Source organism: Agelaius tricolor, unplaced genomic scaffold (assembly GCF_023055355.1).
Source record: "Agelaius tricolor isolate 1412-34295 unplaced genomic scaffold, bAgeTri1.0.p SCAF_10, whole genome shotgun sequence".
Classification (NCBI taxonomy): domain Eukaryota; kingdom Metazoa; phylum Chordata; class Aves; order Passeriformes; family Icteridae; genus Agelaius; species Agelaius tricolor.
In genome coordinates, this window is record NW_027269270.1 from 12,098,174 (window position 1) to 12,125,092 (window position 26,919).

At 36.6% G+C, this 26,919-nt stretch overlaps 1 protein-coding gene across 6 annotated transcripts in view; it reads left to right on the forward strand.

Annotated features, from left to right (window-relative positions):
• The window catches only part of PDE1A (phosphodiesterase 1A), a 201,077-nt gene that overhangs the window by 135,583 nt on the left and 38,575 nt on the right, over positions 1–26,919 (forward strand). For all 6 annotated transcript variants that reach the window (XM_071434797.1, XM_071434794.1, XM_071434795.1 and 3 more), the window contains 5 exons: positions 11,210–11,323; positions 21,264–21,446; positions 21,897–21,963; positions 22,871–22,987; positions 24,921–25,061. In XM_071434797.1, coding sequence (XP_071290898.1) covers positions 11,210–11,323; positions 21,264–21,446; positions 21,897–21,963; positions 22,871–22,987; positions 24,921–25,061 — 622 coding nt within the window. The remainder of the gene's footprint in view (positions 1–11,209; positions 11,324–21,263; positions 21,447–21,896; positions 21,964–22,870; positions 22,988–24,920; positions 25,062–26,919) is intronic.

A 26,919-nucleotide genomic window follows, 5' to 3' on the forward strand; every position in this document is an offset into this window, starting at 1 on the left:
AGGATAGATGGTGGGTTCATTAGAAGGCAGGTTTTAAATTTTCTTATCAACAAATTCTTGCCAGACTCCCAGTAATTTTCCAGCTGAAAGCTCTTTCTGGTAAACAGAACATTTTCTAGCCATTTCACAAGTAATTAAACATAGCTGGATGTATTAGTTCTGCAGTTAATTTTGAGACCAGTTTAGGGCTTCTTTTAGAAAGTAATGGGGCAGTGTATCATTTAGCAGCTAAGATGGTCCATGTTGTTTCCATCATGAGTATTCTATGATCAATTTGAGAACTAAGTTCTAAGTTTTCAATATAATCTGCTTATAATATGTGTAAAGTGTATATAAACCTATATAAACACGCAAATTCAAGTTGTCTATGTTTGCTAGATTTTCTCATTTTAAGCAAAACGAGAAAAATAACACTTTTGCTGATAGATTCTGGACTACACCTTCTGAGGGATGCTGTATTTCAAACCTGGAACATTAACAAACTGGAAACTATGAAATACCGTCCCTATTTAGTCAATAGGTCGATAATCAGGTTGGTTTAAAAGCATGTTTTCGTATCAGGAAGGACAATGTGATTAGCATGTGAGGTTAGTACATCTTGTTGAAGCAGAGGAGTTAAAGTGCTTTGTGGGGTGTGTATGAACACAATCTCATCCAAGTCCTGAGCACAGTAGGGAAAACAAAGGCAGTTCTGGTGAGGATAGCTGCCTGTGCCTTATAGGAGTCCTCTAGATTAGAGCCATGTAGGAGAAACTCTTGTATTTTGTGTGATTTAAGGCAAAAATAACCCTGTGAGAACTAAGGAATGGCTTCTAATCCAATCCTCCTTCCTGGCCTACAAACCTGTACCCTTTATACCAAAGTGCCAGGCACTCTGCAGGCTGAGGAGAATGGCAGCTGTACACCAGCATTGGCTAAAAATGATATTTTATTTGGTTTGCTACACTCTCTGTCACAACTGTGTCCAGAACAAAAAACCAGTGTGCATATAGACCATATATACTGTCCACTTGATAATGGATTTAGTGTGATATTGTTCAGGAATTACATTTTTGGAAATAGTTTTTTTCTGATGAGGTCCAGAGTCTTTTATCTGATTAAGGCAACTAATCCTGAAGTATTCAAAGATGGAGCTAATTAAGAACAGTGAATTTCAGTTTCTTATCTCACCCTGATTCAAATTTAGTATCCCATGTAAAAATCCTAAATCAGGGTCTCATGTGTAAAGAAGAATGGTCATGTTACATTTCATCCTATTTATGACCATTCTTACAGAATGTAGGGAAAAGGTTCACTCGCTTGATTCTTTCCTCTTTAAAATATTTATATAGCTCTCAAGTGTTTAAGCTAATCTGATGTTCTACTTCTCATTACCAAGACCTGCTTTGAAGTACTTTATTTGGCAATTCTTCAGCAGAACATTTATTTTTAACAATTCCAAATGCCAGAAGTTAGTTTCACACATAACATAGAGTGCTGAATTCTAGCATCTCCTATTTTTTCCCTACATTTTAATTGCAGTATTGCGGTTTTAACTAAAAACCCTATTCATATTTTTACGTTGCCATATACATTACATGTACTTTATTCTTTCTTCAGAACCACTGAGATGGTAATGATTTTACAGAAAAATTGTACTGTAATTACTACAGCTGTTGTGCTAAAGCATTTATGTCTTGCTCTGTCTTTTGAATGAAAAATTCTTTTAGTGAAAATAGATTTGTTGAAGCTGTTAATTATTCAGTAGAAAAGACATCTCAATTAAGGTGGTTGTATTTTTTCTACAATAGTTTAGGCAGACTAAGATAACTCTTAAATGATTTCATGCAATAGTCTGTAATAGTTCATAATGCAAATATTTGGGACTTCTACATTTTACAATTTTATTCCAGAAATACAGATCTGTACTTGGTTCCTCAGAACCCATGATACACATTAAAAATAAAATTCAAGATAAATTGGCTCTGCCATCCCATCTGGAAGGTGTGATTATATATTAAAAGTAAAACTTTCATACTTTAGTACTTCAAGTATTTAAGTTTAATTATAAGCAGAAAAGGAGGACTTCCAAGTCCACTGAAAAGTGAGAGCTTGGATCAAAGTAGGACTATCTTGGTGATTATGTTGCTCTGTTAGTAGAGCAGAACCAGCTACCCTGGTTCACCTGATAGCACAGCTGCACGTGCACGGGACTCCCATCCGATTGTGTGGACAGGCTTCAGTAGAACTGATGTAAAGTACCTTGAAGGTAAACTGGATTGTTTTGACAGCATCAGCTTGAAGAGATATTGTTACCCATATTCTTGTGCTATCAGATATGGGAGCAGTGGGGCAATTTCTCCCAGAAAAAAGAGTGGATCACACAGCGATAGCTGGGGCACCACATCTGACCATGTTCTTAGACCAAGTGTGGGGGACTGCCATTTCAAAAAACTCTTCTTCTCTACTGCATTTTTGTAGAGGCTTTTAGGTAACCTCTGTTCACTTAATATATTATCAGCTGTCAGCTCTGTGTGTTGAGAGAAATGCAAGTTGGCAAGAAACAACTGGACAGGGCACTTGGTGCTATGGTTTAGTTGGCAGTGTGGTGTTTGGCCAAAGGTTGGACTTGATGACCTTGGAGGGCTTTTCCAGCCTTAATGATTCTGTGATTCTATTACATACTAAGCAACAAAATGGAACAACAAAATACTTCATGCTTTGTCCGAAGAAGTCAGCAGGTCAGAAACAAATATAAAATAATTTATAAATAGGTGCAGAGTCCCCATTACTTACTAGGATAAAGATTCTACAGTTGCAGGTTTTTGATGTCTCAAAAAATCTGTAACTATTAAGCAACAAATTTAAGAGTTACCAGAAGTGTTAGCTGTTAGGGCTTAGCCACATTTATAAAAGTTGACCTGTGGTTTGCAGCAAGGATATTCTGTCCTGGCTCTAATTTCTTTCTCAGGGAAATGAAGATGGTAATTATATACAGATTATATAGTACTTACTGGAGTTTGATTCCACATAGAAATCATAGAACAAACTGTCATTATTTTCATGTTTCTGTATTATTTGCTCATATGAGATTTTATCAAGAAGAGGAAAGGATATTTGTGCTGTCACAGTTGAAGATTCTTTGATCACGGCTGAAGATTCTTTAATCATTGGGCAATGACATTATTTTAGTGCTGAACATTTACCAATCTTGTCTCCTTAATGGCTGCAGAAATTGCACCAAAAAGGCTTTCAAAAGCAATGGCAGCAATATATTTTCTAAGTATTAGCATACAAAATATTTTCAGTACAAAGTTACCAGTTCTGGTTAATGCAGTTTTAAATCAAAGAACTTCAGTTGGCTTTTTATATGGTAGCTTGTTATCAATATTTTTAGATGGGCTTTTTTACTTCTTTGCACGCCCTTTTCAAAGGATGAGTATCAACATTTATCAACCCACATTTTCTGGTCCCATGGTCTGAAGGAGATAATCTGCCTTTTAGCAACTTTGATCACTGTGCTCAAAGCTGCTATCTGCAGGAAAAATAAAGCTTTTTAAAGCACTGTTGGAAATAAGGGCTTTGTGCCTTTTCTGTGTACTTATCACATTAGCTCTAACAAGTTAAACATACCAAAGGTTGGCCATCATCTTCAAGCATGATTTTTGATAGCTGATGAGTTTACATTTGATTTCCCAGCTTGTTGATAGTGAATTCAGCAAGTACATAATGAAGACATTGAGACATCTTGTAGTATTTGGCAACTTCGAGATGAAATAACTTTGGCTAGGACCCTATATAATTTATAGAGGATTCAGGAGAACCTTGTGGATTTAATTCCAATCTTCAGACAAAACATAAGTATTCAGCAAAAGCCATTAGAAGAATAATTTGCAATTTCCAAATCACTCCTGTATATTTTATTGTCTTTGATTTCATGGATTGATTGTGAAATGGGAATGTCAAATAATGGAAGTAGACATTGAGACAATAGAAAGAGTTAAAGTGTTTAGGGTAAAGAGACCAGTTGATTACTTGTTGGATCTAACACAAGATAGAGAAAATGCCCAAACGTTTGTACATACTAAGTAATTTGAAGTTTGAAGATTTTTGATTAAGCTTCAACCCGGAAAGGAATTGAATAGCAGAACCAAATAAGGTTGTTAATGATGGTTCTTCAGCAGAAGTGAGAGAAAAATTTGAAGGACACTTAAAGCTTGGCTAAGTTCATTCTGCAGCTTGGGTGTGCACAAAGGACGGTCAGAGAAATTCAAATGTGTGAGAATTCGTGATCATGATATATAATGAATTCAATGGTGAAAGTGACTTTTGGGAAAGGATGAGTAACTTGGGGAGGCGTGAGAGACAGCAGGGAAGAGCAGCAGGACCAGGGTCCCAGACAAGAGAGTCCCACCGTCCTCCTCTGGGGTGTCTCTCCAGGGTAGCCAGAGGTGATGGTGGAGGATGGTGAAAAGTTACAGCGCTGCACATGGCAGACCTTTAGTCTCACTGGAGTCAGGACACTGTGGCTTCTCAGGCACATGACATTTGTTTTATTAGGTTTGTTAAAAATTATGCAAAAGTTAAAAAATGCCTTTGAGACCTTGAATTTGGTTTATGGTTTCAGGTGGAAAACCTGTGGAGTTTCCATGGTGTTCTGTGATTTCAGCTGGGTGCTAAAGCAAATGTAGGAATTTTGACTAAATTTTTTAAACATGCTTGTTTAACCTGTTTCTAAATGAGACACAAAGGATAATATTTATGTACTATTAGAGTGGTAAATATTAAATTTTTAGGATAAGGTAAAATGAATTGAAGCCTAATAGAGAATGCCTGTTTGAGGGAAAACCATTTCATCTTGCATAAAAATAATATTTGAACAACCAAGGCAATTATATCACCATGAAAAAGCAGATTATTATCATTAAGAAAATGTAAAATTCACTGTTGATATATAGCTGCACAACTTCTATTTCAATTCTTCAATATGGGATTGAAGTTTTGGTATATCAAAATGTTATCTGAATTACCAGCATGATCAATATTTATTTTCTAATGACTGAATCATAATTACAGATCAGCGTGTACCACTTAAATGCTTAAAATAATCATGAAATACATGTGATTCATGAAACCCTTAGCAACCACAAGACTTCCTGTGCATAAGCTCAGACACAGCAGTGGCTAAGAAGTAAGTTCATAAGACACATTTGCAGCAGTGAAAACACTTGTATTTCTCCACGTAAGGGTTTATTGAGAGCCCCTCTAATCAGAAGACATATTAGGTAACTGCATTTGGAGATGCATTTTTTATGATTTCAAGGAAGTGAAACACAAGGTCTGTGTCAAGAGCTGCCGGTTCTAACCCTTGCTCCCTATTGATATGCTGGCCTTGCCTTGCTGGGCAAAATATCGCAATATCATCTTGTTTTTCCCTGGCATAAAGTAAAATACCTTGAAGTAAAGCTCAGCCATCTTGAAGTTGTGATAATTGGCCACTTTGTGACTTCAGGTAGGAGCAGGGAAACAGGAGTGGCAATCCAAAGGGGTCACTCCTGAATCTTTGCTACCATATTGTGTATATTTCTTCAGCATCTCTCATCTATTTGAATTTGTTGGATGGAATGGTGTATTTATACAAATGTTCTTAATAGAAACATGTAAAATTCCAATTATACCAATTCACATAAAAATAATTGGAATTTGGGCAATTCATATAGGGATTTGGAATTGTTGGATATTGACTCTTTTTAAGAGCATTCATGTTTGAGTGAGGATGTAATTTCTGCCTTGGAAAGCTGAGGAACTCCTGAGTGAGTGGTGCTTTCTACAGGTGAAAATTATTCAACAGATTCGTACGAGAATCACTATAGGCAGCAAAACTGGTTTGTGGTTTTAATTACAGATAGCTTTAGAGGGAAATGTCCCCCTTCTCTAAAGTTTTGAAAAACTAGTGGTGTTTAACTGTCCATATTGCCAGGATATTGTTACCCTCCTCTTCTTTAATTTTAATTTCACATTACACATCAATCCATTTTTACTTTGTGATGTTCATTTAGAGGGTCAAATCACTTTTATAATAAACTTCACAATAATCCACTTAGTTTTATTGTTCAATATTAAATAGCCCAAACAGTACATGAAATACTCGTTTACAGAAAAAAAAAAAAAATTTCTGTCCTTAGACTTTTTCACACATTGTCACAATTGTCACAGCTAGGCTTTTCTCAATTAGTTTGTGGGAAGGTAATGATTTACAACTTGGACTTGTTCTAAACAACACAGATAATTGTTTTTAAAGCACTGTGAATATGAATATCAATAATAATTTCTCTTTAATTGACAATAGCATGTGTCTATTATTTTCAAAGAATTACCAATGTGTTCATTGCCCATCTTCAACAGTGACTTTCACTAATTTCAAAATGTAGAAGGAAGCAAGGTTAGTTTATAGTTTACTTTTTACAGTTTATTTCACTTCCCCTTTAATAGGATCTGTGGCAAAAGCAAGCCTTTTTTTTTGTTCAAAGTTTCCAAAACAGTTTTAAGTGAAGTCCAGATGTGTAAGTTAGAAGCTGTTTCTCTGCAATGCTCAGTGGTGGGGAGACTTACAAGGCAAATGAAGGCAGTTTAGGGAAAGCAGGCAGAGGGTCTTTTTCTCAGGTTCAGAAGTTAACTTCAGGCTGAATTTTCCTCTTCTGGTTCTTAAAGACTCTTAAGATGGGCCTTTAACAGTGATTTATTCTCAGTGATTGCTAGTAATTTATTTTATCTTGGAAATGAAAATGGCAGTTTAATCTGAAATTGAAATTGTCCAACTTGTCTGCTTCTCTACTTTAAAATATCCCTTCTTAAGTAATGCCATCCTTGCACCTTTCTTTGTTAGCACTTCAGCCTGTGTTTAGGACAGTTATTCACTGTATCTCCTAACATACTTCTCTCATTGGACTTTCTCCTTGGTTCCATAGAAAAGAAGACTTTCTCATGAGGACATTGCAAAAAGTCATATTTGATCACCAATTCCTTGCCTTTTAAATTTTTTTTTTTATTTTTCCTTTTTGTAGTAACTGAAAACATCATAGGAAGCTTTTTGAAATAACATCATAACATCACAAAACTATCCTCAGTTAATTTGGTATAACCCAGAAAGCTACAGTAGATTTAACAAAACTTTAGTTCAAACATGGGAGAATTTTAGTGGGGAAATTGGAAACAAGTGAGTTGTGGTTTTGATATTGTTAATCAAGAAATGCTTCTTCATCTCCCAGTAAAATCCTTGCTTCCTCTGATTTTCCTGTGTTGCTGGGTGATTTTCCTGTGTTGCAGGGATTTTTGCCCACAGCAGGACAGTGGCATCAGCTGCACAGAGAGGTGAGGGCTGGGGAAACACAGGCCCCAGTAACAACAACAGCCATATTATTGAAGATAATTTGGATTTGGATTGTCCACAAGAGCATTTAATCCCACAGCACTGTTAATGATGTTTACCCAAGATGACAGAAGATGGTTCTCCACCCACTGCTTTTATTAATTGCAGATGTCTCTTTCTCCCTTATAAACTAGGGCTGCTAGTTTTATAATGCAGTTTTCAGGTGTCCTCAGATGCATAATCTTTTTTTTCGTGGTTTTTTATCACATTAGTTCTGCATACAATTTTCTTTACATCTTAAATCAGCTCAAATAGTCCTTTTTTCTCTTTCACAAAATAGCTCCTCCAGTTTTTTCTCTTTGCTGTCTATTATTTCTTAGTAGCACTGTTCACAGGCTGAGTGTGAATACAATTACTTCCAGTTTTAAGTAACACTTCAGGTTTTCAAATAGTATTTCTAAAGTTCATTTTCAATTTATGAAAATTAAAAGAAAACAAACAAAAATCCTCTCAATACAGCTGAAGAAATAATTATTTTTAATTACCTTGTCCTTTTCACAAGTTTCTTTGTCTTGTTGAATGGTGGGCTATGGGTGTGTTAATACTTGTTACTTAATCTTATAAATTGATGTTTATTCTATGCTAAATTATTAGTTTCATTGCTTAAATGTCAGCTCCTAAGCTCTGTGGCTATTCACTTTAATGCAGAGGATATTGAGTGTGCTCAGACTGTTTATATACTGCTATAACCCACTTAATTATGCTGTATTGGAAGTCGGTTTTTCTGACTTCTGGGGTAGACTTCATTAGTGTCACATGAGAAGTGTCTGATCAGTGGCAAAATGGAAGGATTTTATTGCTGTGTCCAGCTTCCTAGTGGCAAGCTGTACCATAGACAGAGGCAGTTTTTTCTTGGAACTGCACAGCAAAGTTTGGGCACGCAGGTTGCCACAAAGGACACTCCAGTTAGATGTTATGAAAACATGATGCGCTATGAGGCTGTTTGACTGTTTAAACTGGTTTTTTTTCCAAGACTTTTTGAAATCTCCATACATTCAAAGCTTGAGCAGAAATACTGTGAGTAATTTTATCTAACTTTGCAGTTATGCCTATCTTTGAGGTTAGCCCTGTCTTGAGCAAGAGCTTGTACCCTGTGGAGGTCACTTCAACCAAATTATCCCTTGATTCTATGATAGATCTGCACTGGGAGAGCTAAGGACTCCTGAGGACATCTTCACAAAGAGTCATGCCTGAGATAAGGTCACTTGTGTCCTTCTGTGAATCTGCAATATCTTCAGAATCACTTCAGATTTGCCTGAGCAGTGTTTCCAAATCATCTGGTCTGCTACTGCATTCTGCATTCCTCCTGAACATGAGCTGTACCCACAGTGCAGGTTACCTCTGATGACTGTCAACTATGCAGTGAGACATTGCAAGATCATTGTGGCTTAAAGGCTCCCCCGGGGACTCATTTCCACCTAAAAGCATAAAAATTATTCCAAATACCTGTCATCTGATCTATTGCCTCAGATAATGAGGAACCACTGGAAATGGTAGGATTTGAAGCTGTTTTAAGCTGATATTGTTCTACCAGAGCCTGGCCCCCTGCTGTGCAGTGTTACAAATTTATTTTTGTGTATTTGAAAATAAGTTTTCAAATTTATTTATGCTTCCGCTTTGGAAAGCGTGATTTGGAGATGTGCTCAGTCAAATATGGAGGGAGCAGTGGAGGTGCCAGAAACACCCTGCAGCTATTTGCAAGCAGTGGCACTGATGCTGCCAGACCCACCTGGGCATTTTGGCAGTGGCGCTTAGGGGGGGCTGTGTGTGTGTTTGTGTGCAGTACACCCCAGGAGATACCTGTGTTGGGTTCTGGGAGATGTCTGTGAATAACCTCCTGCAGCTACAGGTTCCTCTGAAGTGGAAGAAGTTATGTACTGGAAATGTCTCCCATGCATATGGTTATTTCTGTGTAGGAGATCAGCTCCCAGAGTATTTCATCTGCCCACTTCATCTCTCAGAGAAAATTTTTTAACGCTACGTTTTCCATTCCACTGATATGCAATGAACTGTGTAAAATACCAAGTAAATATGGTTGCTAAGAGTCTTATTTATTGCATGTGCTAGGCTAATTTGAATTGAATTAAGGCTTATGAGAACCGAGGAGGTTGGTCTTAAAACCCCATTTGCTAAAATTATCTTTACACACTTGAACATAATTGTACTTAGGCCAAAGAAATATGTAGAAAAACATGAAAATGGTTTTATGATAGAACAGTACTCTCCAAGTTAAAATTTTTTTTCCAATATTACTGTAATTGTGTTATTTATATATTTTAATTAGGGACAATGAAATGATGCGTGCACACAATGAAAATAATATATAGTATATATATGTATGAAATATATTATTATCCCAGAGTAAGGTGAGTTGGAAGGGACACACAAGGGTCATTGAATCCACCTCATGGCCCTGCACAGGACATCCCCAAGAGTCACACCATGTGCCTGAGTCTGCTGTCCAAACACTTCTTGAACTCTGCCAGGCTTGGTGCTGGGGCTATTTCCCTGGGCAGTCCATTCCAGTGCCCAAACACTCTGTGGTTTAAGAATCTTTATCTGATGTCCAACCTAAACCTCCCCTGACACAACTTCAGGCCAATCCCTTGGGTCCTGTCCCTGTCAGCACAGAAGACATCAGTGCCTGCCCCTCGTCTTTCCCTCATGGGGAAGTTGTAACTGCAGTGAGGTGTCCCCTCAGTCTTCTCTTCATATAAAATTTGCATATTTTATGTATGCTGGTGCATGTCATAAATATGATCTTTTCCTGAAAGTAGTTGTCTTAATGCTGAATCAATTTCACTGCACTTTTTGTCTAAATGCTCATTTCACAATTTTTCCTGCACATAAAGAAGATTATTTACTGGAACAATAATGATATATCCTTAGTTACAGAAATCTTTATCTTACTTGATACAAAACTGTAGATTATTTCTACTCAGAGATGGAGCACAGAAAAAAGGAAAATACCTGATAAGTTTTTAATTTTACTCCAGTGCTTTATCTACTCTGTATGGTTAAATTGAAGAGTGTCAGAAGTGTTCTTGTCAGCAGAGTTTAGGAAAAATCTAGTATTCAAGGAGTGTGTCTGTGGAAGTGTATTGCTGCAGAGACATGAGTTGGTGCATAACAAAATCCCCTTTGGGCGTATCCATGTTTGTACTGTAAAACAAAGTCCTCAAAACTAAAAGTTTAAAGCACACTTGGGAATATTTGGATTTTTCTACTGCCATGGGCACTGCCTTTCCTCTGGTATAATGATGAATTTGTTATAAGCACAGACACAACAGATTTCCATATTATCGCACACTAATAAGAATACAAATTCTGCAGCAAAAACATACTGGAGGCCTAAACAAAAACTAAAGACATTTAAGTGAAACAAAATCAGTATATCGTGGTTATAAAAATATAATTAACCACCTAAGCATGGAAAAATTATAGTTAGACAACACACTAACTTTTTTTTTTTTTTTTTTAATTAGAGACTCAGGCATAATAGTAATGTCACAAATGAATAGGAATTTGCTTTGATGATGATTAAAATGTCCTCTCTGACTTTCTGGAATGTATAAACCATTTTTTAGTACACCGTATGAATTTAGCAAGCTATAAAAACATAAAACCAGTCAGTGTTAAGCGCATTCTAAAGCCAGATTTTCTTAAACCAGGACAAGAGTTGGAGTGATGGTCCTTGGCTCTACATTGCTTTGTTGGTTCCAATGTTTCAATTAGAAAAAGAAGTCACTAAATTTGATAGAATTATCATACTGATGTTTTTATTTTATTTTTTCCCTACAGATTAAGATGCTTGGTAAAGCAGCTGGAGAAGGGTGACATTAATGTGGTGGACTTAAAAAAGAATATTGAATATGCAGCGTCTGTGCTGGAGGCAGTTTATATTGATGAAACCAGGTAAGTCTGAGGGGAAAACAAAATGAAAGAATGTTGCAAATTGTATTTTAGAACTTTGGTCTTTGCGTGCAATTGTCACTGACATGAGCTGAAGGTCTGAGCACATTAGAAGAAGCGTATGTGGCTCCTGGGTCTTTTATGACAAAGTTAAAGCAAGTAAGATTCCAAAGGTCAGATGTAACTGTTGTCTGGAAAGAAATACTCACAGAAATGAGTCAGAATAGCTGGTCAGTAAATACACAAATGAATGAAATGCTGTTATTTATTTTATAACGTTTGATGCTTAGTTTCTGTTTATTGTTGGCAGTATTACTGGCAATCATGTGGGTTAATTCCAAGTAAAATAGAGGTTCTAAGTATTTGGTTTCTTGAAAGAGTTTTAAGATATGGACTGTACTGAAATTAGCTGGCTAGCTCACTGGTTTTCTTTGTGCATGCTGGCTTTTCTAAGCTTTTTCTAAGCAGAATGGTCTTGCAAAGATGTCTGTCCAAACTTCCTCGGTACCACTGGAGTGTGCAGCACGTCTCAGTTCTACATTTGTGAATTATGTCATGGACCTAACACTCCCTGTGGCGTGTGCCCTCCCCTTGCAAATCTGCATAGATGATACAGAGCTTGAAGTCCTGCTTCAGAGATAAAGCACTGGTTATTCCTCCGTACACCTCCCAAACACTGGGGTTAAATGGGTGTAGTATTCATGGCTCTGTCTGAGCAGTAGTGCCAGGACCAGGAAAATAAATTGAGATTTACTTAGTTTCTAAACTGAGGCAGCTTCTGTGCAAATGAATAGTAGTGTCACAATGAGGAATCCAGTCTTTCTGGCTCTCTGTGGGAATATCAAGACAAATAGCAGGCATTTCATGCTCAGAGAAAACAGCTACCACTGAAAATACATAGGCTCTGGCAGCAACAGGTACATTACTTTTGCTGTAAGCAAATCTTTAAATTAGCTAATTGCCCTCATAGAACTTGACAGCAAGATTATGAAAATACCCAGAGGAAAACAAACACATGTAATTTTATAGTGATTGGCAAGATTTTCATAGTCCTCTGGTTATTTTCTTAATTCTAGGACCACTATATCCTTGTAATGGTGACTATTTTCAAAAATTCTACTTCAGTGTATCAATAAAGTTTTTCTCTTCTGGAGCTTACTGCACAACGATGTTTAATCATATTTATTTATTGCATTCAGTATTTTACAGAATATTCTGATTTTTCACTGTACTAAGTCAGCATACACTTGAGACAGGTATCTTGTTTTGCTCTTATTTGTTGAATACCTGTGTTCACCAAAGAAACTTGAGAGTTTGTGGACCTACCAAATTTTGGTAGCATTCCTTATATAGATATGCATTAAGCATACATTTTGTGTATATCTTTCTGTACCTCTATCTGTATTTATGAAGTGTATATGTAGACATATAAATCAAATTCTGCTACAAATAATAGTTAAAAGTGTCGCTATAATGAAACCTACTTTTGTACTTTTATTCTTTTAATTTTAGTGGTTTGTACTTCACTATTTTACCTCTATATTTCTCCTTTTGGTTTACAGTATTTGATTTTGGTTTTAATTTCTCTTCCTTGAACTAATGCAGTCTCCATGAAATTCAGAAAATCAGTATGATGAGTTTTTTTAACGTGGTGGTTTTTGTGCTAATTTTGTCCTAGAAATGTGGACTGACCCTCCACATCTTAGTTGGACATGGGTTATGTATGAGTCTATTTTAAATTTTGACACTTCCCCATTAAAAACAATTGTAAATGGTAATCTGTAAACTTAGTAATTTACTAACAACTGCAAATTTTAAATTTATTGTGAGGCTGGGAAACATGGTAGTTGTGACTGGTACTTTCATAGTAGACTCTTTTCCATGGCAAGCTGAAGAGAAAATTATGTTTTAAATAGCATGGCCATTATTCTGTAACCTAAGTCACTCAAAAATGTAAGCACACAAAGAGGGTCTTGAGTTCCTGGGAAGCCAGCCCTTAAGGAACAAAGCAGTATATCACTGAGTCAAATGGAGTTAGCTGAGTTACCTGGTGTGGTTGCATTTGTCCTTGTTCCCACCAAATAATACAGGTTCTTTGTCTTGCACAGAGCTACTTCTGTGGGAGTCCAGAACTGAGTTAATTGCACTCATTAGTAGATTAGAAATAATAGTTCAGATCATAAGAAAAAGAGCCTGCTCCTGCTGAGCCTGAACATGCAATTTTATACATCACAAAATTCCAATAACTTCAGTAAGTTTCTTACATATGAATTGCTGTTCAGTCAGTGTCTGCAATGCCTCATGTGAAAATACCCATGCTTTCTGTTTTAAGACCAGTATTGATCCCTGGATTTTTTTCCCTGATGAATTTACTGACCCATTGCTAAAGTATCCAAGCAGAGGAAGACCTCAGCTTCAACCAGCAATCTAAAATTGCATCCTGTTTGTGGTGTTTCTCTTCTTCCCCACTTTTTTGGGCAACAGACCTCAATATCAGCTGAGGGAAAGGTCATTTAAATATCTTTGTGGACAGGAATAGCAACCTCTACAGATTAAGAATAGAAATAAACAGAGAGTTTGTTACTTGAATCCTCTTAACTCATCTTTCTGTTCTGATATATGTGTTATGAAACAGGATGATAAAATGCTCCTGACAGTGGTCCCTCACCTATTGCTGAAGGACTTTCTGCAATTCTTCACAGGCACAGAGAAGAAAACAGCAAAAAGAAAAGTCAAAACTAAGGTCAATAAAGAGGTCCAAGTATGACATATCTCACAGAACTTGGTCAGTAATGTAGCCAAGGATCAAGGAAGAGCCTTGTCTGTTCCATAGCTCCAGGAAACCACCACTACTTAAAAAATAAATCTCTGGCATTATTCTGGCAAAACCACTTTTCTCTTTATAAGCCTGAGGGTTTTTTCAGGGAGCAGTTCCAATTTCTTCCAGTAGAAGATAACCATTCCCCCCCCACCCCCCCATATACTGTTGCTTCATTTGAGTTTCTTGAAAAGCCTGTATCATATTATAAAGTTGTGTGTGAACATGGGAGAACAATCAAATGTGTGTTGATGGCATATTGAATCTTTATTTAAAGTGCAACGATCAGGTTCAAATAGCTGTAGCATTCACACCATTTAGCAGAGGATGAAATGTTTTTTTCAGGTCCCCTGACTTTTCCTTTGTCTGCTCCTGTGTTTCTGTATACTATAGCCATTTTCATGACCATTTTTTGTAACTATTTGCCAATACTCCTTTCCATTCTTGAGCTTTCTACAACTCTGTGGATTTGGGTTAGGGCAAAAGCAGAGAAACAACACACCAGATTTTATTTAAGAAGTTCTGAGAGTCTTCTTAGAAACAGGGATAGGCACTAGGGATAACCTTACAAAATGAGGAGAAATTGGTTTGGGGCAGTGACTGTCAATATCTCTATAAAGGGTTCTGAGCTGATGGAAAGTTGGAAAGCCCAGACATCAGGCATCAAGTAAGTGCTGCTTTCCTATGAGCTCCATTATCTGTGGCCCCAAGTCACTCAATTAGCTTGTTTAACAAGCTCCTTTTCGACTGCTGCATCTTTCAGTGCTGCACCAAATTGTTCCTTGAAAGAGATCAAGCACTCTGTAGCTGAATCTGAGGTCCATCATCAGCTGAAAATACCCAGGAGACTCTCACAGTTCCAGCCCCTCAGATTTGCTCTGTGGAAGAAGTTCAAACTTAATAGATATTATAAATAATTGTGACAAATCTTGCAGAATTTTCTCCATTAGTACCTGCCATTTGGCTCAAGGCAATGGAAGAAGGATATTTAGAGTCAAACAGGAAATAAATACAGCTTGATAATTCAGTCATGACAGATGTTCCGTTCCTTCTAAATGCAGCTCTTCATTCATGCTAACTGAAAAGAAAATAAGTCAAATAAAATCTAGATAAGAATTACAAGATGAAAGGGAAAAAATGTATTCAAAAGCTAAATAATAAAAATAGCAATAGTAATAGTAATAATAATGAAAAAATCCTTATTGTGGAGACTACTTTTATGCTGTTTGGTATAAAATCAGAATAGTTTATTCTAATTATGTTTTATTTTTGTATGCCTTAGTATGTTAGAAAATAGATTTGATTTCAGGGGGATATTTATCTATGCAGTTGCAGTTCCATACAGGGGTTTTGCTTGTTTCAGACTGTATAATGCCCTTTTAATAAGGCTTTAACTTATTAAAAGGGCATTATACAGTCCTTTTTGAGAACTTACAGTCCTTAATTGAGAACTTTTGACTTAGAAGAGACTGCATTTCTGTAATGCATGAAGTAGCTTTCTATTATATACTGGCAGGATCTTTTAGCATCTTTGAATCAACAAGGCATAATAAGCAATACAGATTCACAAAGAAAAAGGTAATGTCATTAAGGGTGACATTGTAGCAATATACATTTGCATGAGAGCTCTGGAAATAATATTTCAATGACACTACAATGGCAGACACAGTTTTTGTACCAGCATTGTAAGGCTCTGAGCTAGCAGGAAACTCCCAGCAGGAAACTGTTCCTTGACATTGCAGGACCACTGGCACTCTGTTCTCACCTGTGGCACACCAGATGGAGCTGACTGTGAGTCACAGAATTTCACTGGCTCTAAGGCTCTGGTTATGGAAGGAATTGTGCCAGTTCAGACACCAATAGCTATTCAGGGACACCAGCAGAGATGGTCACACCAGCCAAGTGTCTTTGATGGTGCAAGGTTGAGAAATTTAAATTTTCTTACATCAAAGAGATGTACATATTTTTAAAAACATTTATCCCATATCTCTCAATCTGAAAAGACAGATTAATTTGCTCATTTATACATGAAGGGGAATGTTTCATTCACAGTAAGGCATTCAGTCAATGACGTAATTTCTTTTGAAAGATCTAGAACATATTTATCCTGAAAATTACCTTTTTGAGAAAAATCTATGAAGATTAAAGAACATAATCTGCCTAATGCCAAGGATAGAACAGGTGGAATGGGCTGCTCTATTTGGTAATTATTTACCAGATGAAAAATATGGTCTGTGATTCCTCTCTCAGCTGGCCTAGCTATTTGAAGAGGCAATTATTTAAGCATGAAGTTAAATTTTAATCTTGAATATTCAGTCAAGTTTGCTGAGCATGTATTGCTGTCCTCCATAGCCAACCCATGGTTAAATGTACTTTGCCTGAACAACAAAATGTACCATTTGAAGTGAATCATTCAGTTTATCCACTAAGGGAATCTACAATTGATACTTTTGCAAAAGCTGCTATTGAGAAAAAGCTTATTGTGTTGAGATGAATTCAGTACATTCCACCCTTATAAAAGCTTAAAATAAGCCTTTGAAATCTTTTGTACTAAGCTAACGTGGTATGCTTTTGGGGTTTTTTGTGTTTTTTTCTGAGAGGAAAGCTTACAAGAGCATTCAAGTTGCATAAAAAAATCATGTAAAATCACTGAAAATCTATGACATTCTGACTAAGCTTCTCAGTTCAGTTAGGGTATTTAATAAATGGCCAGCATCCCTTTTCCAAAGTTATTGAATTTTTATGTTTCAAAGTTTTTGCTGTTAATTTCTAAATCATGCCCTGAATTAGTTCTTGCCCTATAGAATTCCCAGAATACTATATCAAAGGGAAAGGGAAAGGGAAAGGGAAAGGGAAAGGAAAGGAAAGGAAAGGAAAGGAAAGGAAAGGAAAGGAAAGGAAAGGAAAGGAAAGGAAAGGAAAGGAAAGGAAAGGAAAGGAAAGGAAAGGAAAAAGAGAAAAGACAGTGGCTCACATCTGTAATCTGAAAATCATGATTAGCCTGAGCCAAACCTTAAGATTGTTGTTGGCCTTTGGTATATATCTCTGCATTTCTGAATAGGTAGTACATATCAACAAGTGAAAATTTCAGTAACAGTGGTCCTTCTTACATTGCTTCTCTTCTGTTGTATTTCCTGCATTTATTCCAAATTATTTTCTGTTTATTTTAACTAATTGGTAATTCTTCCTATGGGGACAATTCTTCTAAGAATGTGCTAATTTTATGACTATAACATGTTGGTAAAATCATAATTTCCATTGGAAATACCTTTATGTACTAAAAATGCCCCTCATTTGTTTTTGCAGTTTGTTTATCCTTATTGGGAGTCAAGAGAACCTTTTAGTGGATGTAAGTGGAAGTTGTAATGGACTATAGAGCATGGAAATATTGATTGAATATATTGATTCATGCTTACTCAGGAAGATAGGGAGATAATAGAACTAAATAATTGGTAAAAATGTGAACTGAGTAGTTAGACTGTAAATTCTCCTGCATTCTAGACATAGGAGAGGACTTTAATTCACTCTTAAGGGCTTGATTAATTCAGTAATTAGAGCAAAGAGCTAGTACCACCTTCTCAACCTCTTCTCTGGAAATCTTCCACTACCTCTGTTAGGCAGCATGACTGATCAACAAAGATGGAATTTTTTTCCCCATAGCCATTATCTAATTTTAATTTTTTTCATTTTCTTTTCTTTCTTCTCCTCCATAGTACATCTGATATATTCCTAAGGGAAAAGAAATACACTTCTGACTAGTGCATTGCTATATTTAAAATTCTGATTAAATGAAAAGAGAGCTAGAAATTATCACTACTTGAATTTTGAAAAATTATTCTTGGCAAAAAACACAGTACTGCGACAAGAAGATCAGGTTATTAGTTACTATGACTGCAGTATTAATTGATTGCTAAGCTGAAATGCCAAGGGCCATGTCTTACTTATTCCCACAACTGTCAATGAAAGTTCTACTCATGGAATGAATAGAATTAAATAACCCAAGCCTCCCCCTCTCCTTCCCACGCATATCGCTTCCTCGTATTGCATCTACTTAACAGGCTGATGATATATGAGCAAAATAAGTGTATGCAACCCTGAAATTCTGATTATGTGTTGGAAAAAAAAAGTATTTTCTGTGGCACATTTTAGTAGAGCTCTTATTGTTGTTTTGTTTTTTAGCATTTTAGGCTGTTCCTTTGCTTTATGGAAGAAAAATTAAAGTATGTGCTTTGGCATCTATTAGTATAATTTTGTAATTCAATTGGGATATTTGAGTTCATGCCTCCTGGTTCAATGAAATTTATCTCAGCAGAGTTTTACTTAAGACTGATTATGGAAGAACTATCTAGCTTTAAAGTACCCACAATATCTGATCTTCAGGTTGGTTGATTAGGAGCATGAGGCTTTGGGCCTTGTAGTCACTCCATGCCAAATACTTGCTAAGCCAAAGGCTGTAGCCTTCTGTTTGACAGCTATAGCCACATGTCTATTACTCTTTCCATTAATTTTTCCATGAAATTTTTGAACCTATGTCGCAGTTTAAATGTTTTGAAATGTCACAAAATTATATTACAGTTTACAATTTATAATTGCAAGTTAGGTTGCAAAATCTTGCAAAAAACGCTGTAATATTTCATAGGAAGTTAAGCATTTTGAATGTGTGCCTTTCTTTTGAACCTGTCATTTGATTTTATTTGATATTCATCTTTTTTTTTTTAAGGCATAAAATGCTAGAATGGGTTTGAGTGAGATGAATGACTAGCCTTTGTTTCCTCTCCTTAAATGTTGTTTCAATTAGGCACCTGAAAGAAACTAATCCTTTTTGAGAAGTTATTAATCTTATGTGATGAGGGATCTATAAGATTTTCTGCTTGCAAATTAATTCTGTGTTGCAGTTGGTTTTCTTGATATTTAAGTTAGAAGCAGAGCCACTGAAACTCTCTCTTCCCTGGCAAGTTATTCAGCCAACTCTCATCAGAGAGCATTGGCCTCATGAAAATTACAGATAAATGAACGCTTATTTCAAATACTACTTTCTCTGTTCCATCTTCATGAAGTAACTCCTGCTTACTGTCATTTACAGACTGAATAGTTCTCCTACTTTACAGATGAATGGTTAAAAAGATGAGAGAGACTGCAGTGTGTTTTTCTAGTCTTAATTTGTACTCCAGTGGCTCATATCTGCAGAGCACAGATCCCAAATTTAGATCTGCATCTCATCATAGCAAACTGATGTAGAACCCTGCTTCCTGCTGCGCAGGTGATGTGGAACATCCTGGCTGCAAGCTCTGAGGTAGCCTAATGCCCATGGCCCTCTAATTGTGGGAATATTTACATCTCATTTGAATAAAAGTTGCAATAGTTACAAAAATATGTTTTAGGGATTGTAAGGTTTTTTCCTTGTTATACAAAAAACATATCAAATGTCGAATATTCCTCAGAAATACAAATGTACTGATTTCTCCAGGAATATTTAATGACAGTGTTAGACTAGGATGGATTTAAGTGGACTATAACATAGGTTTTAGTGGAGGCAATAAAGCCAATTTGTAGCCTTTGACCTTTGGCCAGTCTGAGCCTTGGTTCAGTTTTGCAAGATAATTTGCTCAAATCCTTTCTTCCACACAAGTTCTCCTCTTCCAAATTAAGTTTCTGATTTTTGGCTGTTGTCCGACAGCCAGAAAATTTCATAATCCTTGTTCATTCTGCTCTTCTTGTACTCCATTTTAAGGAGCCTTCCTAGTCAGATAATTCTATGCCTCTGAAAAAATAAGAATTTTTCTACTGTTCTTTCAGTAAACCAGGGAAGGACAAGGAGTGCATTTATATTTTTTAAACCCCAGTTGAAGAATCTCAGAAAATATACTGTCCACCAGATGGGCTGCTGAAACTGAGCACAAATATGCTATGCTCACAGTTCACCAATAATTAATATGATTCTTCTGACATGTTTCCTATTACTATAATCCCTCAGATAGGATTAAATTTATGTGGAGATTCTTTTAAACTACACCACACTCAGGCTTTCTTTATTCATCCATGTTTCAGAAAGGCAGCACAATAGAAATAGACCTATGTAATCAAATAATGCCTGCGATTCAATTGGTACCACTTTCAAGAATATATTTTGAAAGGGTGGCATGCTGTGTATATATTCAGGTCACCCTGCTCTGGGTTTTCTTGCATAACTGAATGAAAAGAAAATTAATATCAGACAAAATAAGGGATTTGTTTCCTGGAAACCCCAGCACTCTGAGTGATAAGGTCAAATAACTGTAAGAAAAAGATTTATAGAAGTGTGGAACGGAAGTGTTGAGTCTGTTTAAAGAGAGTATTTAGTTAAAAGTTTCTTCTAAGTAAACTGATGACCTCTAATTCACTTTTGTTGAAGTAAAGATTCTTTTTAATACTTCTTCTATTTTGCAAGAGCTATATATAACTTTTCTAGATTTTTGAACTGCTAACACGTTTGAAAGCTGACTTGCAATCCAATCTTGTATAATATCTTTACTGCTATGACTTTTTTACCCTGCCTTCAATAGGAATACAGATCTCTACATAGAAGGAATTAATTCTCTTTAATGCTTTTATTGTACTGCAGTAGCAGGATGAGCATGTGTACAGGGCATTCACTGACATGCACACACCACATCATTGCCATGTATCATCATTTACTTTTGTTTGTAAGTATCAAAGCACTTGTACCATTTTGGGGTACAGATCAATAGACTAATGGTGCTCTCACATCAGCAACCCTGCTGACAGTTCTGTCAGTTACTGTTTTAGAGGTGGTCTTGGGATTTTACAGCTCATTGACTAGTCTTCAATCCACCACTGCTCTGACAACTTAGTAGAAAAACCTTGTCTTCAGTTGAATAAATTGCATTTTATTGTCTTTTACCTGCTGGAACATGAGCAGTGGGAGAGAGAGAGATGGTATCTGCTGTGCACAGCTTCCCCTTGGTGTCAGTCCATCTGCCAGAGAAGACATTTTGTGATGTGCTGAGTTGGTCCTACAGACAACCTCAGCTCCTCTTAAATCAAGGTTTTTTAGCTGTTCACCTGTGAGTACTCCTCTTGTTACATACGAGGTCTTGTTGGTTACCTTGAATTATTTTTTTGTAGGAAACTTTTGGACACTGAAGATGAACTCTCTGACATCCAGTCGGATTCGGTCCCGCTGGAAGTGCGGGACTGGTTAGCTTCTACATTCACAAGGGAAATGGGAATAGTGAAGAGGAGGCCTGAGGAAAAGCCCAAATTCCGAAGCATTGTGCACGCTGTACAGGCTGGGATTTTTGTAGAAAGGTGAGAGCTCTGTTTTCTTGTTACTGCAAGCACTGCATTTAACCACAGTGTCTGCCATCCTTTAAATGGTGGGGTGACCCTGGAGCAAATCTTTGAGCCAGAATTTATGCTTAATTTTCTGCAACCACTCCATTTTTCTCTACAGAATTCCAGATGAAACCTCTAATTTGTAAAATTTCTTAAGCCTTGGAAAATTCTGGGGATTAACTCAATGTCTTTGTAACTTCTACACTAAATCGTACCAACGGCTATTCTTATATTAAAGAGTAATATACTTGCAAAGGGGTTTGTCTCATAACTTCATAGAAGATTACATAAATCTTTGGGGTCAGACCCTTAAATAGAGTCATGTTACTTCACAAATTCTGAAAGAAAAATTAAAACAAGATAAACTTTTCCAGTATGTTTTTGAAGAAGAGCTATTTCTTAATATTTTATTTGTTCTTTTAGGATGTACCGGAAAACTTCAAGCATGGTTGGTTTGGCTTATCCAGCAGAAGTGATAGTCACATTTAAGGTGAAAGAAGTTTAATCATTGTGGAAGTTGAATGTATTTGCACTTATGTTAAGTGACTTTTAGGGTCCAATTAATATTTTTCTACTGAAGGTACTCTAGCCATAGTTAGTACTACAGAACTGAGCACAAAGTACAGAGAAACGAATAGTTAAAAATTCAGAAATAACATATGATTCTGACTTAATTTAGATCCTATTAGAGTAATAGAATGAAATTTGTGTAGAAGTTCTTATAGAAATGTGAGACAGTTTTATCAGCTCCCAGTGGTATCGTAATCAGTGTCTCAGACAGCAGCATTTGTTTCCTTTTTAGGCAAGAAAAAGGAGATAGTATTGGGATAGAGCTAACAAAAGAAGCTGAAGCTTATGGAACAAGTACAGTATTTGCTGCATATTTAAAGTATTACTCTAGTTCAGCCAAAAGATGTTCTTTTATAGTAAGCTGAGTTCCTATGTCTATGAATGCAATTATAAACTGAGATTTCTTGAGAGTTAAGTACCTCCACTTTTCCCCTGAAAGCCAAACAATTATATTATTCTCAAATTGCTTTATGTTTAATGACATCAGTGTTAATGACATTGCATAATAGTCTATTTGAAGGGTGGTATTCAGAGTAGCTCCATGAGGTTGTATAGACAATTTGTACTGAGAAAGTTAAACTTGGAAGTTTGATTCAAAGCATGCAAATGGCCTTGGTCATGTTGCAAGTCTTTTATTCATAACTGACAGAATTGTTTCCATCATCGATATTGTAGTAGCCATTAATATGTTATCTACATTAGGAATTTGAAAGAGTTGGGTAATAAAACCACCAAACTCTCCCTCTTCCCTCTAGATACTAGCCAAATGGATGGAAATGTAATTTTTTTTGCTTTGTTTTGTTGTTTTCCTTTTCCCTCATCTACAGGATGTTGATAAGTGGTCTTTTGACGTATTTGCCCTTAATGAAGCAAGTGGAGAGCACAGTCTGAAATTTATGATGTATGAGCTGTTAACCCGATATGACCTTTTGAGCCGTTTCAAGGTCAGGAACTAAACATAAAGAAAAATATGGATGCAAAAATGCATGTGTCAAGTTTAAAATACAAGAAAACCAGCATTGAAATGTTTTTTATTAAATGATGTAGCGTAGAATTTCAAAGAATATGGCAAATGAAATATTGCAAAATGCCAATTGTTCTAACAAATGAAACTTCACCCAGAACATGCAAATTTTTCTGCAACCCAAAAAAATGGAAAGTGATGTAGACCCTTGTCATGTCATTTGTGTTACATAAATAGATTATGTATACAGGCTATTTACTCAGCAGGCCTGAACCAGTGTCCCACCTTTACAGACCAAAAATTACCAAAAAAGGCATAAAACTGTACTTAGTCCTAAATACTTTTTTCATGGTCTGGATCATGCTATGTAGATCACCACTGTGCAGGGGGTTCAGCTGAGCCTTCTTCTCCTGAACAACCTGGGGGATATATAAAGAGAAAAATTGCTTTTCCAAGGTGTTTGTTGGTTTGTATTCCAAGGTGTTTGTTGGGTTTTTCAATACCATTTGGAGTCCTTATAGCTATCTTTGAAAGGCTGAGATAAAAAAATGAATCACAATGATAAATTTATTGTTATCATACCAAATGAAAGTTTTCTTATAGTTTTAAAATCTCTTCACTGCAAAAACTCTGTGTTCATTTTCAAGAGGATGTCTCATCCTGAAGTTTCTTGACTATTTTAATTTTAGGCTGGCAACCCATCTTTTCCCAACAGGCTTCATTTGCTTGAAGTCAGAACCACACCAAGACCACCATTACAACACAGACATGAAGTATATAATGCTACTGGCAGAGTAGGCTTAAGCCCATTCTCAGTCCCATTGTTTATGTTTCAGGGTTTTTAAATAAAGAAAAAATTATTAATTATAAGTAATTTCACTAAATGGGTGAAGTGGTTTATCCCCAGGCACCAAATAAGCACCACACTGCCACTCACTTGCTCACTCCTCTCCCCAGAAGGATGGGGGAAAGAGAATTGGAGGCGGAAAAGTGAGAAAACTTGTGGGTTGAGATATGTACAATTTAATAATGATGGTGATAATAATAATATAGAAAATTAATATTTAAGAGAGGAATCAAACCCGAGGAGAAAGGCTGCAAATGAAAGCAATTGCTCAGCAGCAGCAGCTGAGAGCTGCCCAGGCAGGCCCCAGGCAGCAGTGCCCAGCCAGGCTCCCCCGGGCCGGGGCTGCAGACCATGAGGCCGTGTGGAGCATTGTCCCCTGGTCAGCAGGGCCAGCTGTCCCAGCTGGGTCCCTTCCCACCTTCCTGTGCACCCCAGGCTACCCAGGGTGGGTGGATGGAGAGCAGAAAAGGCCTGGACTCTGTGCAGTCTCTGCTCAGCAGTAACTGAAACATCCTGGAGTTATCAGCTCTGTTCACAGCACAAATCCAAAACATTGGCCCATATCAGCTACTATGAAGGAAACTAACTCTATCCCTGCCAAAACCAGCACAATGCAAAAATAAGTGGGACCAGATAGTACCTGTAGTTCACACAATGTCTGGAGGAAGGGAAGTTGTACTGTGACATTAAAGCAAACCTTGTCTCAAGCAAGGTAAAAGTGGTGAAGAAAAGGAGATAATCCTCTAGTTAGACTCCTATCTGTCATGCCTGTGTTATACATGCAACCTCTGCATCCCTGGTGCAGACAGACATGCCTTGAAAACCATTTGGTTAATAGCTCTGCAGTGTCTTGTGCATGGTGTATGAAGAGAGATACAACATCTACAGAATTTGTGTGGAGGCTCATTGGTGTATGTATGATATCAGATCTTTATATTTTAAATTTTTATTTTATTGTTTGCCCACTAGATCCCATGGTATATTATTTGTGATTCATTTATTGCATGCTTGACTTTGCAGCTGTTGCAGGAAAAAACCAATTATTTTAATGTTTTCTTGTCTGTAGATCCCTGTTCCCAATCTTATTTCTTTTGCTGAAGCTCTTGAAGTTGGTTACAGCAAATACAAAAATCCCTATCACAATTTGATCCATGCAGCTGATGTTACTCAAACTGTGCATTACATAATGATTCACACTGGCATCATGGTAAGAAGTATTGTGAAATTCAATTTCTTTTCTCAGACTCTGCTGTTTTGAATAAATGTGTACATGTTTCTTTTCTAATGGAAAAAGCTCAGTTGAAAATTTTTGCAGAGATTCAAGAACTGCTGTTCAGGCTGGGAACTTTATTTCATTTTAACAGTTCTTCCAGGCTGAACTTCTCTTAATGTAGAGGGGAAAAAGGAAGAAAAAAATAATCTTCAAACCCTTTTTGCTTTTCATCGCCTGGATTTAGGTATTTTATATCATATTTAATGAGATAGATTTGCAGGAGTGGGCAGGTGAGAATTTTTTTACTTTCACATCAGAGCATGGGAGGTGTGATCAGGCAAGGAAGCTTTAGTATCTGCAGAGGTCCTGGCTGTTGAAAAATATACTGAATCAGTGCAGGCTTAGAATTATATCATCACCTGAATCAGTGCAGGCTTAGAATTCCATCATCATGGAATGGCTCGGGTTGGAAGGCACCTTAAAGACAACTCAGTTCCTACCACCCTGCCACAGGCAAGGACACCTTCCTCCAGACCAGGCTGCTCAAGGTCCCATCCAGGCTGGCCTTAAACTCTGAAACTGCTTTTTCTTTCAGTTTTTAACCTTCTTTAGCACTGCTCTTGAATACTTTATATGCCTGTGGTAGGCAGGCTATTGCATTTGCCTTGAAACATCACAAAATTTTAAATTATGTATTTGGGAACTGAAATGAATCTGTGCAAGCATTTTTATTTCTTAACAATTAAGTTAAGCAGTGGAATTCTCCTCACTATCAGCTTGCTAGGCAAAAGTAAATACTGACTGAAAGAAAATGGAGATTGCTGTCAATGGCTTTTTGATAATTTGTCTTTACTTTGACAATAATTGTCTTTTTTTAACAGTTGTTAAAAAAAAAATCCAACAAACCAAAAAACAGACAAAAAACCAAACAGCTGGGAAGAAATAGTGTTTGATTTCTGTTTGCAGAGCTGTGAAACAATTCCAGAAGACTTTGGATAGAAAAAATTTAGAACTGACTCTGGATGGTTTTGCTCCTATATATACACAATAAATGGCAGTCAATCACTTATGTTAAGCCTTTTCTCACTTAAAATGCCCTTGGCTTCAGGGTGGGCAAGGAAAGGTCCCCAGGCATTGCACATTTTTAATCTACTGTTTGAAGGAAGTACTTTGCTTTTAAGTGTTTAAAGCTATATTTTAACTCTAATACTGTTTAAGTGAATCCTGGAGTCTTCACCAGCCAAGATTCCTTTTCAGATTGAGAAGTTTTCTTGAGAAAGCACTTCCATATCAGCTTGAAGCAGAGGCTAGAGAGCTTGTTGTATACAATATTCACATATCAAATTAATACTTTAGTAAAATAAAATTCTTGAGGATATTAGATTAATTGAAAGAATTAAGTGATGTGAGCCATCTCTTTGTTGCAGGTATACACCTGGATCTTACCAGGAGGAAAATCCTTTTGTTTTATTATAAGCATCCCTCTGGCCCGTTGTATCTGCCCCTCTGCCCTTCAAAAAACCAATAACATTCAGATTTTTCTTGTGATGCTAGTACAAAGTTCCAACTTCCAGAACTGTCCTAGTGATTTTGGGACATTTAGCCATTGCTTAAACCACTTTGAAAGGCACTTTGTGTATCTCTGAACACTGAATAAAGAAATCTGTTTCATATCTGAATATCTGCTATTTCACTGCATGTACATAAGTGTGAGAAAGGTCCTTCCATCCTTATTAGCATCTTAACCTTCTGCCTTAGATGTGATTTGGAAAATGATTTTCAAAAAAGTTTAGACTTTACCACTGCAAAATCTCATTAGTGTTGCAACACTGCTACAAAATATTTTTATAAA